The 18,858-nt window shown below is 47.8% G+C and overlaps 1 protein-coding gene across 1 annotated transcript in view; it reads left to right on the forward strand.

Annotated features, from left to right (window-relative positions):
• Window positions 1–18,858, forward strand: part of PALLD (palladin, cytoskeletal associated protein) — a 376,813-nt gene that overhangs the window by 135,863 nt on the left and 222,092 nt on the right. The window contains exon 2 of the mRNA XM_029201922.1: window positions 11,942–12,120. Coding sequence (XP_029057755.1) covers window positions 11,942–12,120 — 179 coding nt within the window. The remainder of the gene's footprint in view (window positions 1–11,941; window positions 12,121–18,858) is intronic.

Raw genomic sequence — 18,858 nt, forward strand, 5'->3', positions numbered from 1 at the left:
CGGAAGGCACTCTGTGTCTGGTTGCTACTGACGGGAGCAGACCCCCTGCCAGCAGTGAGCTTCCTTCCACCCCTGACCCTTCTGTGATCGAATAGTCTCCTTGGAAAGCTGGCGTCTGCACGCGCGGCTGGAAGGCACACAGAGTGGGCTCAAGGGATGGCGTTGGGATGGGGTGGCTTTGCTGGGGGTCCGCTGGGAAAAACTTACCTTGGAGCCCCATGTGTGCACAGGGTCCCTGAGCAGGCCGGCATGCACGTGAACTTCACACACGCGCGCTCTGCTTTCCACGTGTCTGTGGTTCCTCAGCGCCCACGTCAGCTTCACGGAGGCTCGGGAGGCTGGGCTTGTGAGGTTCAAGGTACGGGAGGTCCTGAGCCCCCAGCCTCTGCCGAGGAGCCGCCTGCCCGGGGCTGCCTCTCATTCCCTGTGCGGCTGCAGCTCCCTGGGGATGAGACGGGAGACAGAGAAGGAAGCCCTTTCAACCCTAAAAGGTGCAGCTTTTCCAGAAAGGGGTGCCCCTGTGTCTTCTGCTCCTCAGCACCATCAAGGCCAGAAACCGGGGGCCAGCTCACACACTGGGAAGAGTGGGAGGTGAGGCCTCCTGGACCCTGCTTTGAGGAGGGGTGTTCGCCTGCCGAGGGGAAAGCCGTCTTCAGTGTCGTGGTTTGTCACACGCAGTTAACTCTGGGGCTTTGCAGGAGTCGGAACAGAACTGTTCTGTGTGTGTTTCCATCCATCCGTGGGGTCGAGGAAGCAGGAGGGCCCGCTGCCCCGTCCCTGCCTTCGTTTTAGTCCCTTTGGGATTTCCTAATTCCGAGGCAATCATTGTATGGAATGGACAAGTTCCAGAAGCACAGAAGACTGTGTTTCTAATAAACCACCTCCCACTTCATCCCCTTTGGAGTGCAGCTGGAGCTACAACAATAGCTAATGATTCCATGCTGTACCTGCAGCAACAAAGTAGCTGAAATTGCACCTCTGCTGTCTGGTGAAGCCGTCTCCTCCAGGTTCCCAGGCTTGGAAGGTTTGGAAACATCCAGCGTGTTTTCGTCGTGCAGGTAGCTTTGAAGCGACTTGTCAGGTCAGGCTGACTGACTTCTGCGCTTGCATAGATGAACAGTGAGGATGAACCTACTTTTTAAGCTGGGAATTGGTGAATGAGCGACAGGAGGTTTGGGGACCTTTCTCCCCTCGTGTTCCGTGAGACCTGCTTTTGTCCACTCGTGGGAATGAATCACATTTACAGAGTGAAAATAGCCACGAAAGCCAAAGCCACACTTTCACGTTGCTCTGGCAGTGAAGTCTACACGGCTTTGCTGGCCACTGTCCCTGTGTGCTCCTGTCATTTCACTCAGAAATGCCCTGACTTGGACATTATATTGTATGGTCACCTTGAGCATTTTCCAAAGGCAGGGAAGACCCAGTAACTTCACGTGCCATGGCAAAACGGCAGCTTGTCAGAAAAAAGGGGAAGGAAAATTCTTCGAGTTAATAGTCAGGGATAGTTGGGAGGTTAGCAATCAGCGTGTCACATTGACTCCTAAGAAAATGATGTTTAAACACAGCCTGTGAAATCAAGCATGGCAAATATGTCTCGATTCAGGTGCCAAGTCTAGCCAACTGGGAGTGGCTGCCCAGAGAAGGACTCAACCCGTTCTGGGGCTGGTGGAAAAAGAGGCATCTCACTCATGCCATCCTGGGCACTGGAAGAGGCAGTCGTAAAGGGGAGGCAGGTATCAAATGTCACTGTCGTAGGGTTAGATGGGATCTGGGTGATGATTCAACCCAGTGTGTGTCCACATCACGCTAAATCTTCAGCCTGATTCTCGAGGCACGTGTTCTGTGGTCCAGTAGGATTGAGAGTGATGCCTGCCATCTTTCTGCCTTGGAAATTCAGTGCACGCTGGCACACAGTGCTAAAAAGTTATATAGTAAAAAGAGATGTTTAACTTGGTTTCCCTGGTGTTCCATAAACCTATAGGCCGCAGAAGCCTTTTTCAACGGCATCTGCCCACTGGCTGCAGAACTGCTTTCTAGGGACACATTGGAGGAAATGGGGGTCTAGTTCATTCCTCACAAACAAGGAAGCTCAGCCCCAAAGAGAGAAGGACTGGGTCTCGTTCAGCTGGGCTGGTCTACGGACCAGGCAGAACCAGAACCGGACTGCAGACTCCCAGCCCTAATCCGCTAACTACCCTCTCAGTGTGGAACCGATTAGAAGCAGCCTGAGGTTTTAATAGCTTCTGGCAGCACACGGACTTGGTGTAAATTCCGCTTGCCTGTTTTTACAGTTGTGTGTTAGGGACAGTGATTAAATATTTGCCTCTTCACAGTGTCCAGACATGAGGCGACCTCTCATGGTCAGAACAAAACAAGGTCAAATTATTTTTGAAGTTTCATTTTTTCTAGGCTGCTTGATCCCCCGCTGCCACCCCACATCTTTTATCTTCCTGTCTTGGGAGATAAAGTGATGATTAGAGATTTGAATTGTTAGACGTGAGTCTGGTTTCAGTTCAAAATCTATTTTATCATTTCCTGGGCTTTGAATTTCAAAACATCAATTTATTTATTGGTCTCTTTTGGACCATAAGGTTAAAGTACATCTGTTGTCCACACAGATTTAGCTGTTGGCCCTCAAGCTAAGCGGTCATGAAATTATAGCCATAGTAGATTTAGCCAAGGAATAACTTTACTTTGGGCTGCCTATAAATCCACTCGACAGGATAAACATGGTGTGTCTTGTGGTTCATGGGAACACATGTAAAGAATTAAGAAATCTTTGGTGACAAGACGAAAACTGCTCCATAAAAATTAATTGGTGCTTAATTGAGGATGCGTGAAGTGAGATACTGGCACACGGCCTGCCTGTGAGCGTAGGCATGAGTGGGGTTCATGCTGGGCAGAGGTTGCCGGTTTCATGTTGGTGATTCTCCAGCTCAGGGCAGAGAGCTGCCCTTCCTTTGGGAGAAAGGGCACCTGGAAAACGGGACCATTGCTGAACCACTCCTGTCCCTGGTGTTTTCTCTACCCTTTATTTCCATTATATTAGCGTTAAAGAAGCCGGTTTCTTTCTTTTCTCCAAGCACACGATTGCATGAAGCCATGTGGCTGCTTGCACTTTGGAGAAGGGGCCGCTGTGGGCTGGATTTGCCTTTGTGCGATCACCACTGACACCCTTTGCAGATGACTTCTTCTGAGAAGTACGAATCAGTGGAGAAGCAAAGCAGAAAACTTTGAATGTAACTCGGTTTCCCCATGAGCGTAAGGAAACTGCCTTATAAGGGAGAATGAAAACTCAACTGTTTTTAAAGGCTTTCATTTCATAAGGCCTCCTTGTTTCAATTAACTGACTTCGGAGATTTACCGTTTTCCTTAGCAGCGTTGGAGAATATTAGCCATGCTCCACTGATGAAGCTTTGTAAGTTTTATAAGTCAGATTTGTTCGTTTTAAAATCCACATGTTTAAAATACAGGGTGCAGAAAATTTCCATGACACATCGTTGTGGTACAGAAAAATAAGGACAGCAAAAGAAACTGTGAGTCCTAAAATATATATTTCCTTTTAAGTGATAGTACTGGAATAGATATTACTAGTAAGCTTGGAAGCCGAGTGGTGCTCTATGTGGTTTTTTAACATAAACTATCCATCTCCCATGCTGGGAAGTATAAACTCTGCTTTGCCAGTGGATTTGTTAGTTCCTCTCATTTAGCAGTTGAATTTAGTGTCATAAAAACCAGCACTCTTCCCCTGTCTTGGAAAACCGGAGTGTTCTGAGCTTGCCCAGACGTATATCCCAGCTCCAGTATGCAGTTCTTAGCCAGCCTGTCAGGTGCCAGGGGTCAGAAGGGCAGGAAACAAGGAAAGCCACATTGTAAACGCTAAAATTGTCCTACACTGTCCAAAATGGAAACCTCTGGTGGTCTCCAAAGACAGCCGCTTGCTCAGAAGCAGCTGCGATGCCCCTGATTTTACTTATTCTCCTGACCCCTCTCCACCCCAACTGAGGAGTTCCCAGGACTGCAGTCAGATGCAGGCGTTCTCCTCCAACATCGGACTCAGACCAAGTCAGCCATTACATTTAACCTCACCTCGAAATGTAGAAAGTGAACAATTAAATAGGAAACTCTTCTGTGTAAAACACCTTCTTGAATTTCAGTCCTATCACATCCTGCTTGGTGCCGTAATAGGAACCTTGAATTTCTGGCACTGTCTCATTTTTAGGCTGGAACGTTTGAAAAAAGTCCCGAGGAAAAAAAGACAGGCCACAAGAAGAAATATACATGTATATGTATATTAAAACGTTGTTGATTTCAAAATCCAGCACAGAATAATATAAAGAAATACGCCATCTTATAGAGCTTTAAATACTACAGTCCTTTTCTTTCGTACGTGTTATAAGCCTTTATGAATAAAAAGGAAAAATTCAAGACTCAGCAAGTCCATCAACATTATCCTGTCTCTAATAAACTGATTTCAACCTAAGTATTCTATGCATAGCAAGCTGAATCTGTAAGCTGGAGGCTATAACCAATCTTGAAAGATTTTTGAAGCAGTACCTGCTTCCATGTGGTAGGAAAACCCAATTTCATTAGATGAGCTGATGTCTATAATTCGGATTTCTTCTCCGTTTTCCCTACTACTAGTCTCATGAGATGAAAAACCCGGTTTATCTTCCATCTGTACCCTGGTCAGTCCCTGGGTTGGAATTTAAGTGCAGTCAGCCCCTTGATGGATGAATAAATGATTGCTTGATGAGTGAATGGATGAATGAATGAGACTGCATCTCCTAACCCGTTTACATTTTATTTCTAACTAATGCAGGGTTATTTTCATACCCCATTTAGTGGCCTCAAAATCTGACAACCAGTGTCAACTGGGTTGCTGTGACGCGAGCATCTCTTAATTCTTTTCACTGGGGATTTACCAGGCACACGGATGGGCAATGTTTGCTTCTCAGCTGCTGTCCAGTGGCAATTACATAGCAGCTTAGTGGCTCCACAGAGATTAGAGGAAGAACCAGGAAACTTTGTTACAGCTTGTTTCTATCCATAGTAAAAAGCTCCATGAAAGGTGAAACTACAAGTATTGAGGAAAAGGAAATGTGCAGATTGTCTGGATTTAACCGTCCACATTCTGTAGGTAAATGGGAGCTGCCTGTATCTTCAGTACAGTGACAACTACTTTACAAGGTTGTTGGAAGGTAAAACGAGGCCATATTTGCAAAGCACATAGCGTATAATAGGCATTTAATAAGAATTCATTCTCTTTCCCTTCGTGTGAATCAAATAAGCCCTTCAGAACTATCACTGTTCCCAAACATTGTATCACCTCACCCTAACTGTGAGATTGTATTATACGTGTTTACCATTTTACAGTAACAGATTAGAAGTATGACAGGAAGCTGAAATTTATCAGAGGTACAGAATGGGTATACAGATAGCTGGATTTGATTTTCTAATATGCTGTCCGGTGTCCTGTCCACTAAATAAATGGCTTCCAGGTATTAGAAATGGGATGAAAAAATGTCCAGGTGCCCTTCAGCAGAATTCTACCCGAGTAGGCTCTGTCTTGGCACAGGACATGTTTCCACACGGCTGCATCTCAACCAAGGTCTCTTTCCACTCTCACCTTGTAATAAATAGAAGCAGCTTTCAGGATCTGCAGGGAAGTGAAATGTGTTTTCTAGGAGACCAAGGTGAGGACGGCAGTGTGTTCCATTATAGACTTGTGCTTCAGTTGCTGTGTCGCCTGCCACTCCGAGGCACTCGGTTCCACTAGCTGAAGACGTTCTGGTCTGTTAATGACGTCTGCCTCGGGATGGGGGGCGGCGGAGGGTCACACCCGTGCCGTGCCTTCCCCACACCCGGGCTGCGTTGATTTTGTGTGTTTACGTCGTAGCCTGTCTGAAGCCACGCTAGCAATAAGAATTTAATTGGGAATAAATTGCAGGTCAAAACTGAATCAACAGCCCTGACGTTTACCTCTTCTTTAAAGAATAGTAAGTGTTTCGAGTTCTTTGCCCGGAAGCTGATGGAAATGTTAAGAAATCTAATGAAATAAAGTGACTTTAGCTCATCCGCTACCTCGTGGTGTCCAGACTTCAAACCTTCAGGATTTCTTAGGTCACATAAGAAGGTGATGTGTCTTTGATCGGCTACAGAAGAGTGGAGAAGACCGGTTTCCTCCTCTGATATATGCGTGGAGTTGATGATTTTGAGTTTCATGCTATGCCTTGTAGCTGCACTTCAGTTTGAGTAGGTGAGAGCAGATCAACTTCCCTCTGTGGACATCTTCAGGCAGAAATGACCAGATACGACTTTGGTGGCCCCTCCCTCTGCGGAGCACAGGCTCCGGACGCGCAGGCTCAGCGGCCATGGCTTACGGGCCCAGCCGCTCCGCAGCATGTGGGATCCTCCCGGACTGGGGCATGAACCCGCGTCCCCTGCATCGGCAGGCGGACTCTCAACCGCTGCGCCCCCAGGGAAGCCCCATAGGTGGTATTTTAACGATTTATCTGTTCCAGCCTGTCTTCATCTGTAAGCTCATTCTTCTCTGATGAGTTCAGTGTATGAAAAAGCAGGTGGTGTCGTCATTCAGGTGTGGTGAGGCTGACAGGTCAGGAGGAGATGCCTCTGAAACGGTTGTATTACTCACAGGCCCCAGAGCAGGGAGCTCCCTGCGCCATGGGGTGGGGGAGGACAGGGGGTCCCCAGGGTGGGTCGGGAGGCAGAGCGGAAGGGGAGGGGGGGCCTTCACTGTGTCCCTGCAGGAAGGGTTGGTGGGTGGGGCAGGGGGAGGCCTCGGGGCTGCTCTGAATGGGGCCATCGGCTCTGGACTCGGGGCTGTCCTGGTTGTCACCGCCTGGCTGTGGGCGTTAGAGCAGGTGCACGGTGGCCCGAGTGGGAGGGTCTGTGGGGGGTGGGGGATGGGCTCTGGGTTGGTGAGTCTTACTGGAAAGGAGCCTGAAGGTGTCACTTACCGTCTCCAGGAACCCGCAGCCCTGGGAGGGGCCACGTCTCTGAGGTCAGCCAGGCCAGCACGTCAAAGCGTCAGAAACACAGACGGTTAAAGACGTGCCAAGTAGGAGCCGTGTGTGGATGCGGGGCTGGAGCTCACAGCCCTGGGGAACTGTGTGAGCACGGCCATGAGGTCGGGCCCCGCCGAAGCCTCTGTCCTCGTGGGAGAGAACGGCAGGGGCAGAGCTCATTCCGTAGAAGGTGAAGGACTCAGTGGGGGTCATGACAAGGTCAGGGACCCGACGGTGGGTGCATAGCCTCAGAAACACCGCGATATCCTCGGACCCTTCAAAGAAGCAAAGCTGCTCATGACTTAACCTTTCATCAAATAATTTCCTCCATGGCTTGCTGCCTGATCGACAAATTTAGTCTTTTGTCTGCGCTATTTCTTCTACGTGCTACAACCTAAGATGCTTTAAAAATGTCATCTGTGGAGCTAGAGAACAAAAAGCATGAGTGTTTAAAAAGCAAAAGCCAGGTCATCCCTGGGGTTTGTAAGGACCACCCACGTCACCACGTGCCATGTTGGTGTCACGAGGCACCATCCCCAAGACCAGATAGGTGTGTTAGGCTGTGGCCAGAGTGCATTTGTACCTGAACCTTTTTGCCAGTGTTCAGTGTTCAAGTACTTTATTGTGCTTACCGATCATGTTCTTCAGGCTTACACTTATCATCATTGCTCAGATTATAATCGGTCCTTTTTTTTGGTCTGTACCATGTGGCTTGCGGGATCTTAGGTCCCCGATCAGGGGGTCGAACCTGGGGCATGGCAGTGAAAGCATCGCGTCCTAACCACTGGACCACCAGGGAAGTCCCAGGTTATAATTGGTCTTAATTCAGTTTTTAAAAAACGCAGGCTGTATGGGATGAATGTGCCAGAAAAGCATCGTGCAACATACACACGGGATGTTAGGAGATGCAAAATGAGAAAGAGTCGCATGGCCAAGTAAGATGAATGAATGCTGGCTTAAACAACATTAAACTAATTTGTTTTCTGCAGGACTTCTCAGGGCCTTTAATAAGAAAATCTTAATTACATGAAGGAGCGATATATACATATACATGTATATAATAGGTAGCATCTTCCAAATCTGTTAGGCCACAGAGCCTTCACCATTTGTTGTTTTCTTGGGCAGCATATTCTAAAGTAACAAGTGGCAGGTAGTAAGTATTTTTAAAGCACCAACTAGGTGCAGTACACTATGGATCAGTGAAAGAGAGTCCATTTCCTGGATGAGGAAGTAAGGCCTAAATGCATTAGGCCTCAAATAGTGATATAAAGAAACACCATGGAGGATAGGAAGTGACATAGTTATCAATTGTCAAGTGAATAAGTCTACAATTTTTTGAGTGTAGAGGAGAGAGAAACAAACAGAACATATTTTTGCAGATACAGAACACATACAATACGGCTTCTCTGCTCAAGAAGTGACGATGCAGGCCCCGTGATGCAGGCTGGCCTGGTCCACGCATGACAGACCGGAACTTCTTCCCCTTCACGTGAATGTGAATCACTGGGGTCTGAACCGACTCAGTGGGCTTGGGATGGTGGTCGAGATTCTGCGTTTCTTTTATTTTTTTAAATTTTTAATGTTTTTATTGAAGTACAGTTGATTTACAATGTTGTGTTAATTTCTGCTGTACAGCAAAGTGATTCAGTTATACATATATATATATATATACATCTGCATTCTTTTTCATATTCTTTTCCATGATGGTTTATCACAGGATAATGAATACAGTTCCCTGTGCTCTACAGTAGGACCTTGTTGTTTATCCATTCTGTATATAAAAGCTTATATCTGCTAACCCCAAACTCCCAATCCATCCCTCTGCTACCCTCTCCCCCTTGGCAACCGCCAGTCTGTTCTCTATGTCTGTGAGTCTGTTTCTGTTTCATAGACAGATTCATTTGTGTCATATTTTAGATTCTACATATAAATGATATCATAGGATATTTGTCTTTCTCTGCCTGACTTACTTCAGTTACTGTGATCATCTCCAGGTCCTTCCATGTTACTGCACATGGCATTATTTCATTCTTTTTTATGGCTGAGTAATATTCCATTGTATATGTGTGCCACATCTTCTTTATCCATTCCTCTGTTGATGGACATTTAGGTTGTCTTCACGTCCTGGCTACTGTAAGCAATGTTGCAGAGAACATTGGAGTGCATGCATCTTTTTGAATTATAGTTTTCTCAGGGTATATGCCCAGGAGTGGGATTGCTGGATCGTGTGGTAGTTCTATTTGTAGTTTTCTGCGAGACCTCCAGAGATTCTGCATTTCTAACAAGCTCCTAAATGGTGCTGATGCCACTGGTCCAAGGACCACACTTTTCCTGTAAAATCCAGATAATAACTGTTGCAGGATTTGTGGGCCATGCAGTCTGGCCCAACAACCCAGCTGTCGCTGCAGCACGAAGGTGGCCACAGACACTGTGTTAGCTCAAGGGCACGGTTGTGATCCCCCAAGACTTTGTTTATAGACTCTGAAATCTGACCTTTATATAATTTCCATGTGTCACAAAATACTCTTCTGATTTTTTTCCTCACCTTTAAAAACATGGAAACCATTGCTTGGCTCACGGGCCTCAGGAAAGCAGGTGGTGGCCTGCAGGCTGTGTGCACAGCCTGAGGCCAGGGTGTCACAGCCCTGGGGTGGCCGGCAGGGGTGTCCCAAGGAGCTTATCTAACCAAGGCAATCAATCGTCCTCTCTTTTAAACCTTAATTGCGTTTTTTCTTGCTCATTTTCCCTCTGACAGTTGGTTCTTATCTTTTTATGGCAGCGTAACTCACCCTAGGTAACGTACAGACACCTAGACTCTGGCCGGTTCCAGAGTCCACCAGGCTCGACTCTTCCAGGCCTCTAGTACCTGACGTGGTGCCGTCCACGTGGAAGATGCCCGGCAAGCGTGTGCTCAGTAGAGCTGAGTCTGTTGAAGGCACCTTTCGCTTGCTTGTGAGGAGAGCAGCTCCAGGGTGGGATGGGCACAGAGGGTGAGGGGAGAATTGCAGGGAGCAGAGAGGAAGCAGGTCATACATGAGGGCTGCATAGGAAACGAGAACTCCACGCAGATATCTGACAGAAACAGGATTCGGATAGGAACATGATAGAAAAGAAAACCTGGGTCAAGTTATAGGAAAGCAGACAATAAAGATCTAAAGTTTAGGGAATGGTTCATGTAGGGAAGAGTGTCGAGTGCTTTCACCTGCCACAGGATAAAGACTCCATAGCTTGCCAGGGATGAAGAGATCAATTAAAAGACTTCAGGTCAAGTAACCCTGGAGCCATAGACAGTTCTCCGGGGGGGGGGGGGGGGGGGGGGGGGGGGTGGGGCTGGGTGTGGGGTAAGGGGGGGGGGGGGGGGGGGGGGCGGGGGGGGGGGTGAGGATCTGGCCTGTGATTGTGGAAAGAGCAGAGAAGGAGGGACTAGAAAATGGTTCTCGGCCAGAATGTTCTCCAAGACTTTACGAAAACAAAGGAAATCACAGACTACTCAGAATCATGAAATACTGCCCTTCTTAACTGCCTCAAAAGCGATATACCTTGCATTGCATAGATGCTCAGTTGGCTGGTTCTTTTATATGTTTTTTTTTGTTTTTGTTCTTGTGGTACGCGGGCCTCTCACCGCTGTGGCCTCTCCCGTTGCGGAGCACAGGCTCCGGACGCGCAGGCTCAGCGGCCATGGCTCACGGGCCCAGCCGCTCCGCGGCACGTGGGATCTTCCCGGACCGGGGCACGAACCCGCGTCCCCTGCATCGGCAGGCGGACTCTCAACCACTGCGCCACCAGAGAAGCCCTTTATATGGTTTTTAATTCCCGAAGTCATGTCTGTTCGTTTCCAAATATCCCGTACTTATTTTTTTTAATAATAGTTTCTGGAGTTAATATGCTAAGTATTAGCAAACTGGCTTGTTTTATTAACTTAACTTTCAGACTGAATATAGACAGAAGCCTATATTATGCTATCTCAATGCAGGAAAGGTTAGTTTTCACTGACATAAAAAGGATGCCAAGTCCAAAGAATTTTATAGAGGATCAGACTCAGGGAAAATCTCTCAGTGCTGATAAAGAGCTAAATGGACAATTCTGTCCCAGAGACTTCAGTCCTTTTAGTTGTCAGTGGCACGTTCCTTCGTATTTCTTTAAAACTAAATCACATTTGTGGGGAGGAGGGTTAGGGCAGCTTCGTATTTTTTTGTAAAAATCCTGTTGAGAGTTGGAGGTGCTCAGGGAATAAAGGAAAGGGTGTGAGGGGGAACCCGCATAGAAACAGTCTGGCCACCTGCCACCTCCCATACCAAGGGCCTGGTCGATGGGAAGGGGTGAGACCAGCAAGAATGAATTACAGAGCACTGCTGCCCCTGCCCGCATCATGGGGGCGGGGCACGCTGCTGGAAGGTTCTCTAAATATCGGAAATGTGGAAGGCGTTAACTCTGTTCCTGCCCAGCTGACCATGTCAACAGGAACATTGCTGCCCAGGGTCTGTAACATGACAACGTCTCCCTTGATACTGTACATTATTTTGAGCACAATATTTATATTACGTTCATATTTTTCTTTAGATAAGAACAATAGATAAAATTGTAATAGACGTGAGAGGCACTGGTGATAAAACATTTTTGTAAGACACTTGGAACTTGTGTTCCTTTCATTTTGTAACTGAAATGGTCTTTCCCAGTGTGATGATGTCCCTTATTTCCAAGAAAACCCATGGGAATTGTCTAGCTATGCATTTCATGGTCTCAAATGTAATAGCATTTAGTAAGGTCAGTAACACGGACACAGGTCTTTTTTTTTTTTTATCAGACAGGCATCTCGTTACATAGCATCTCGCCTTTCACTTCTGCTTTATTATTTTAAACGTCCCCTTTTCCTTTCTCTCCCTCCTGTCCTGGGACTTCCGTTTGGCCAGCAGATGGTTCTGTGAGGGGATCGAGCTGCACGACAGTCCCGACATCCAGATCCGCTGGGACGGGGGCGACCTGCACACGCTGGTCATAGCCGAGGCCTTTGAGGACGACACAGGGCGCTACACCTGCCTGGCCGCGAACCCCGGTGGCTCTGACACCACATCGGCCGAGGTGTTCATTGAAGGTACCCAGGGATGTGGGGTGGGGGCGTGGAGAGCCGAGTGGGCAGGGGCCCATTGCTTCTTGTGAACGTGGTTTTCCAACGTTGTGAGTCAAACCTCATTTGTCCTCCAGGACAGATAAATCGAGTGGCTCTGACACTTGGGTGTGCGTGTACGTCGACAATGTCTGATGTCAACATTTGTTCCTTTTCATTTAAAACATTTCAGCTACGTGAATTTATTTAGAATACTAAGTGTCCAACTTATTTCTGGTTTCTCTGGTGGACGAAGAATGTGGGCATATTAAAATACTAGAAATACTAGACCTGTCAACCAAAGTTAAACTCTCAAAGACTTAGGAGATCATTCACAGGGATATTAAGCAGTTGAGTATTTTTAAATGTTCTCATTTCTATTAGATTCTAGAACTTTTCCTTTTTTGTTAGGATGCTGCTATTTCTGCTAAGTGTACCATGAACTTGTAATCACTAGGTCAAAAAATTTCCAGAATCAATGTTGCATTAAAGAGGGGTGGGCAGAGAGTAGACTATCTCTATTGTTCTAACAATTCATTTTTGACGAGACTCAGCCTATAGGGAATTAGAAAACTTGCTTTCAAAGTATATAGTTTACATCACTGTTGCATTTTTATCACTATCAATCACTTAAGTGGGAAGTGGCTTAAACACCAGTGTTCTGTGTCCCTAAAGCCATAAATTGGTGAGTAGCCTTGTAATTGCTTGCATTTAAAAATAGTAGTTGGAACACAGAGAGAAAATTGAAATCCTCGAGGTCTCCAGTACCTTAATCTTCATCTTTTTACTAAATTTTTTTTTACTCTTTAATAGCACTAAATTTCTTTGTTTTTTAAAGTAGAAGAAAGCAAGATGTGAACCATTATTTATAGCCCTTGTAAGAACTGGTAAAAAAAAAAAAAGAAAAATTTACAAGTAACTGTTACTGCCAACTAAAACTATGTGCCTTTACTTTTAATAAAAAGGTCCCCTGCATTGTCTTTGCAAGCGTCTGTGAGCTCCTTCGGGGACTTTGTCCTGCTAATAAGAGCAAACCTTCTGTATTAACAATAAGTGATACTACATGGCACTTATATGTACACACACGTGCAGACATGGTCACTTAAACCTCACCGTGAACCTGTGAGGTGTTATCAGGGTCCCCTTTTACACATGGGTAAACTGAGCCTGGGGAGGTGAAAGGGACCTGTCCAAAGTCACTCCAGGATTTGGACCCAGTCCGTCTTACTCCAGGGCCCATATCCTATTCGCTATGTCACGTGTATCTCAAAGTGCTAAATGAACAGGAAAAGAATGGCAAAAAGATTTTTAGCATTTAATAAGTGAGCAGTGAGTATCAGTCATGGGCTGGCTGTGGAGCAAACTTCTTGAAGCATTTTAGAATACAGAGGAGAAAAGTTAAACTTCCATTAAAAAAAAAACAAAACCCGTTTGTTAATGATGGTCAGATTTGTCTTTCGAAACCAAGGTCAACTAGAGCTGCTTAAAATTAAATGCTTTATTTGCTTTCAAGGTTGCTAGAAATGGGTACTTCAGTGTGGATTGCTTCTGTACTACAGACATTAAATCACGTCAGTTTTACGTACTAGTCTACCAGCTCGATCCAGCCACGTTTATTAAGGCCTTGCTCTGTGCCAGACAGCGTGGTGCAGATATGATGGGGATGGGCCCTGCTATCAAGGAGTTCCCAATCCAACAGCCCAGATGGACACATTTTTTAAAAAAGAATATAAAGTAAGTGATGTTATAAGTGATATAACAGAGATATTTAAAGTGTTATAAGGATACCAGTGAACTTAAAAGATTAGCTGCAAGGTATATAAGACACACTAACTTTCATAGAATAAGAGGAACTATTTCTCTGCCTTGGAAAGCACTCCAGGATCTGACTCTGGAGGTCCAAAACATGCATGCCATGGTCTTTAACTTTATTTCATTAAATTGAACTCTGCCACGTAGAAGCCCCTGCAGTGCAGTCCTCTCCTGCCTTTGGGGTCTCTGCACGAACTACTTAATGTGGGAAAAGCACCCCCAGTTCTACCTGCCACGCGTGGTCCATGCCCAGGGCTCCACAGAGGTGGCGGGTGTTCCCAGTGTCCCTTTTTGCACCCGAGGACCCTGCACTGGCTTGGACGGCCCACCAGCTGCGGGTCTGGCTTCAGATCTTTGTGCTGAGGCGAGGAGGGGTCTGGGCAGAGCCGGAATAAGGAGCCCTTAAGCGTCAGCCTCCTAAGCCTCCTGGGAAGTGCGTTAGGAAACTGGCCCATCGTCCCCATGAAGTATGGGTGATAACTTTTTTAAAGCCTGGTTTTGGTGTATTCTTATCCCTAAGAACAATTACATGAAATGGAAGAGAATTTCACATAAATTCTTAGGCTCCTATTATGACTGAAAGGAAGAAGTGTTTATGTTTTCCTCACTGCAGCACTAAGTTAGACTTAGGAATATCTCTGTTGTCCCTAAACCACATTGCTGTTGCTATGTCAGCGTGCAGTATGCGGGTGGAGGTGGGTACCGGAGGGTAGGAAGTTTTCTGTAGATTTAAAAACCTTGAGGAAACCTTCCCTAAAAGTTTAACAACCTACTAGTTGGAAACTGTCTAAATTTCACTGCCTTGCGCAGCAAGTTTTAGAATGATAACGAGGAAATTTCAGTTTAAGAACAGTAACTAAGGGGCTTGCCTGGTGGTGCAGTGGTTAAGGATCCGCCTGCCAATGCAGGGGACACGGGTTCGAGCCCTGGTCTAGGAAGATCCCACATGCCGCAGAGCAACTAAGCCCGTGCACCACAACTACTGAGCCTGCACTCTAGAGCCCGAGAGCCACAACTTCTGAGCCCGTGTGCCACAACTACTGAGCCTGCACTCTAGAGCCCGTGTGCCACAACTACTGAGCCTGCACTCTAGAGCCCGAGAGCCACAACTTCTGAGCCCGCGTGCCACAACTACTGAGCCTGCGCTCTAGAGCCCGTGAGCCACAACTACTGAGCCTGCACTCTAGAGCCCGTGAGCCACGACTACTGAGCCTGCACTCTAGAGCCCGTGAGCCACAACTACTGAGCCTGTACTCTAGAGCCCGAGAGCCACCACTGCTCAGCCCACGTGCCACAACTCCTGAAGCCCACGTGTCTAGAGCCCGTGCTCCGTAACAAGAGAAGTCACTGCAATGAGAAGCCTGGCACCGCAACAAAGAGTAGCCCCCGCTCGCCGCAACTAGAGAAAGCCCGCGTGCAGCAACAAAGACCCAAGGCAGCCAAAAATTTAAAAAAAATTTTTTTAAATTAAAAAAAAAAACCCCAAAACCAGCAACTAACTTTTATCTCCTAGTTTTAACTAGGAACCGAACCCTGGTCTTCGTTTTCACCTGGATTACCTCATTTAATCCTTACAAAAATCACCCCATTCTGTGGCTGAGGAAACGGCAGCTTAGGGAGACTTGTAGGGCCCCAGACCTCACACAGACACTCACACTCCCCTGAGCTTCAAGGACTAAAGCCAGTCAGTGTGACCCCTTAAGTCTGAATAGCCACAGGGGAAAATGCAGGTGAACCTTGGGTCTTGGGGCAGCAGGGTCGTCATCTGCATCCAGTAACAGGCCTGGGATGTGTGCCTGGAACATCTCAGGACACCACTGAGCTTTTGGTCATGGGTCACGTGTTCACTGAAGGTCCCCTGGAAGGCAGGCGGTGGGCCAGGCACTGGGTGGGGACACTTGGCAGGACAGGCAGGCCTCGGTCCTCGCTGCGCCGACACTCCAGGAAAGGAGGGACGGGCCCCCCTCATAAATAACCCCAGCCAGCAGGTGCTGGGAAGAGAAGAAAGGTGGGTGAGGGTAGGGGGAGGAGGGCCTCCCTGAGGAGGTGACATCCGACCTCAGTCTGGACTCTGAGAGGAAGCGATGGGGAGGCCGATGGGGCAAGTGCTGCAGACAGAAGTAGGGGCGAGGCTTGGCAGGAGGGGTGGGTGTGCCCAGGAGCGCAGAGGGTGGCAGCTGGGCGGCAGGCAGCTCACGCGGGTCGTGGCGCCTTGTGGTCACTGTTAGCCGGCCGGCCTTTATTCTACCGAAAATTGCCACTTGCGGAGCGTTTAAACTGAAAAGTCAGATTATCTGATTTCCATTTTTAAACTGAAGTTTGGCTTGTAATCGGGAGCCCGGTGAGAAGCGTGCCGTGGCAGGACCGGACGGAGCTGGCAGGGCTGCAGGAGCACGCCGTGTAGACGTGGGCAGAGGCAGGCAGACTGCAAAGCCACATGGAGGGTTAGGTGTGGGCTGAGGGGCCACGGGAACGAGCAGACCCCGTGGATTTCGGCTCCACCGTTGGGCGTCTGTGAGGGGGGGCGGGCGAGGAGTGGGCTGGGGCACAGAGGGACGTAGGTGATCCGTTTGCACAGCCGCATTTGGACGGCCGAGTGGACACAGGTGCGGGCAGGTGGCCATGCGGGTGCAGTGAGCGCCCAGGGCGAGGACGTGCACTTGGAGCTTCAGGACGTAGATGGTAACCGAAGACACGGGACTGGGCGGGACCGCGTCTGAGCCTGGGCGACCCTCCCCACGCGAAGATGCTCCGGGAGGAGGTGCCGGCGCAGGAGCGTGAGAGGAGGGCCCTGTGGGCGGGGAGGCTGGGGGGGCGGGTCGGTGTTTGAGGCGGGAGGGCCGTGCAGCTCGGGCCCCCCGCTGCCGGAGGCCAGCGCTGAGGACAGGAGGGGCAGGTGTGGTTGCTGTGGGGGATGTTAGTAAGAGGGGCTCGGAGAGCCTGGAGGGACCAAACATCGCGCGTCTGCGGGACCCGGAAGGACGCACGGGAACGCGTTGGGGGGCGCCAGGGAGGTTCTGCCCAAGCACCGGCAGAGCCAGGGGCCGGTATCTGGGCGGGAGCGCCGGGTCAGGATGCTTTGTGAGCCTGTTTGCCTGTGGGTTTTCGTAGCAGGATTTCTAGAGTATATTTCCATGCTGATGAAAACGGCCCAAGCGAGAAAACGCGGATCCTGCAGCGGGGTGGGGGGAGTGTGAGGTGCCAGGGAGCCAATTCCTGGAAAAAGAGAAGGAAACGGCCTCCGCCCACAGTGTGCAGGTGGCGAAGAGCTGCTCTCAACAGTTGCACGGTAGAAATGGGACAGGTGAGCACAGGCACGTGAACTAAACGTGGACATCCCACGTTTGCATCCCTGCCGCCCCTCCTGACCCTGTCGTGGACGGCACAGATCTTTACAGCTCGGGGAGCACCGAAGGGGGCAGGAGGGGGGTTCCCAAGTGTGCGATGAGGAAGCTGGGTTACACCCAACCCTGACCCCGTGGTCGGGGAGTTGAGCTGCATGGGGGCAGAGGGGACGGCATAAAGACGGTGGGGAAGGGCAGGAATTCTGAGCGTGGCGCACGCCGGCAGACCCTGTGTGATGTTTATTTGTAGGTTCTCCAAGCTTGTCACAATCAGATAAGACGTGTACCCCTTTTAAGTGACATTTCAAAGTGTGTGGAAATGTTATACAAGGAACGGTCCCTGTGGCTGCAGCAGGACAAAGCCGCTCTGAGCGAAAGGTTCCTTCTGCTGGATCTGGAAGACTTGCTGTGAGAAGCTGATGGAGTCTAAGCTCAGCTTTGCGCATTCTCCACAGTATTCATTTTAAAATATCCTTCCTGGTATTTTCTGGCCAGCCCAGCTCCCAGCTCCAAGACCCAGAACAGCGATTGGATGGCTCTTTGCTTCAGTTTCTCCATCTCTGCCTGGAGAAATTGATGTTCTCGTAAGAAATGAGTGAGTTAATCCCCTAGAGGGGGACCGACACACAGTGTGAGCTATTGTTGCTGTTATAGAAATAGCACATTTTCATTTTAAAAAATCTAAAACATGGAAATAAAGATATAAAAGTCATGTGTAATCCCACCACCCTGTGTCCACCACTCTTAAAAATTTTTATTGTTCAGTCTTTTATCTAAACGTGTATATTATATTGTACATACTCTTTGGTGTATATTTTTTTAATTTAATCCGTCACGAACATCTATGCCTGTCATTGCAGTTCTTTAAAACTCATTTTAATGTTTTTATAGTCATTCATCATTTATAAATTTTTAAATCATTGGCATTGCTTCAATTACTCTTATCTGAGACAGCAAATGATTGTTTCTGGTAATTATAGCAACTGAGAAAGGAGAGGGGAAAAAATGAGTAGTGTGAGTGGGGAGCAGAGTGCATTTACGCCTTAATGTTGAAAAACAAACATGGACCAAACGATGAACTAACTCCATGGCTGGATTCACTAAAGTCACTGAGGGACTTAAAATGTAAATATAAATAAAGAAAGATAAATAGATGTTTTTTTTAATGGTTAATACCTGCTTTTAGGAAGACTTCCTATTTTCTGAATTTGAAGCTGTATTCAGTTTGCTTCCACTCAGAAATATAGCCTTTTCTATATTGCTAAGGTAGATATTAGATTGACAAAAATAAAGATAATTAAAACATGGTGTTTCCATGAATATGGGGGAAATGGGCATTTTGACATACAGTCGTCCCTCAGTATCCGCAAGGCGATTGGTTTCAGGACCCCCCAGGGATACCAAAATCCAAGGATGCTCAAGTCCCTTATCTAAAACGGTAGAGTGTTAGTAGATAACCTACGTAAACTCTAAATCATCTCTGCATTACTTATAATACCTAATGTAACGCTATGTAAATAGCTACTGGTGGGCAGCAGAGGCAAGTTTGCTTTGGGGAACTTTCTGGAAT

The sequence above is a fragment of the Monodon monoceros genome, unplaced genomic scaffold (genome assembly GCF_005190385.1).
Source record: "Monodon monoceros isolate NGI ecotype Baffin Bay Population unplaced genomic scaffold, NGI_Narwhal_1 Super_Scaffold_5, whole genome shotgun sequence".
Taxonomy (NCBI): Eukaryota; Metazoa; Chordata; class Mammalia; order Artiodactyla; family Monodontidae; genus Monodon; species Monodon monoceros.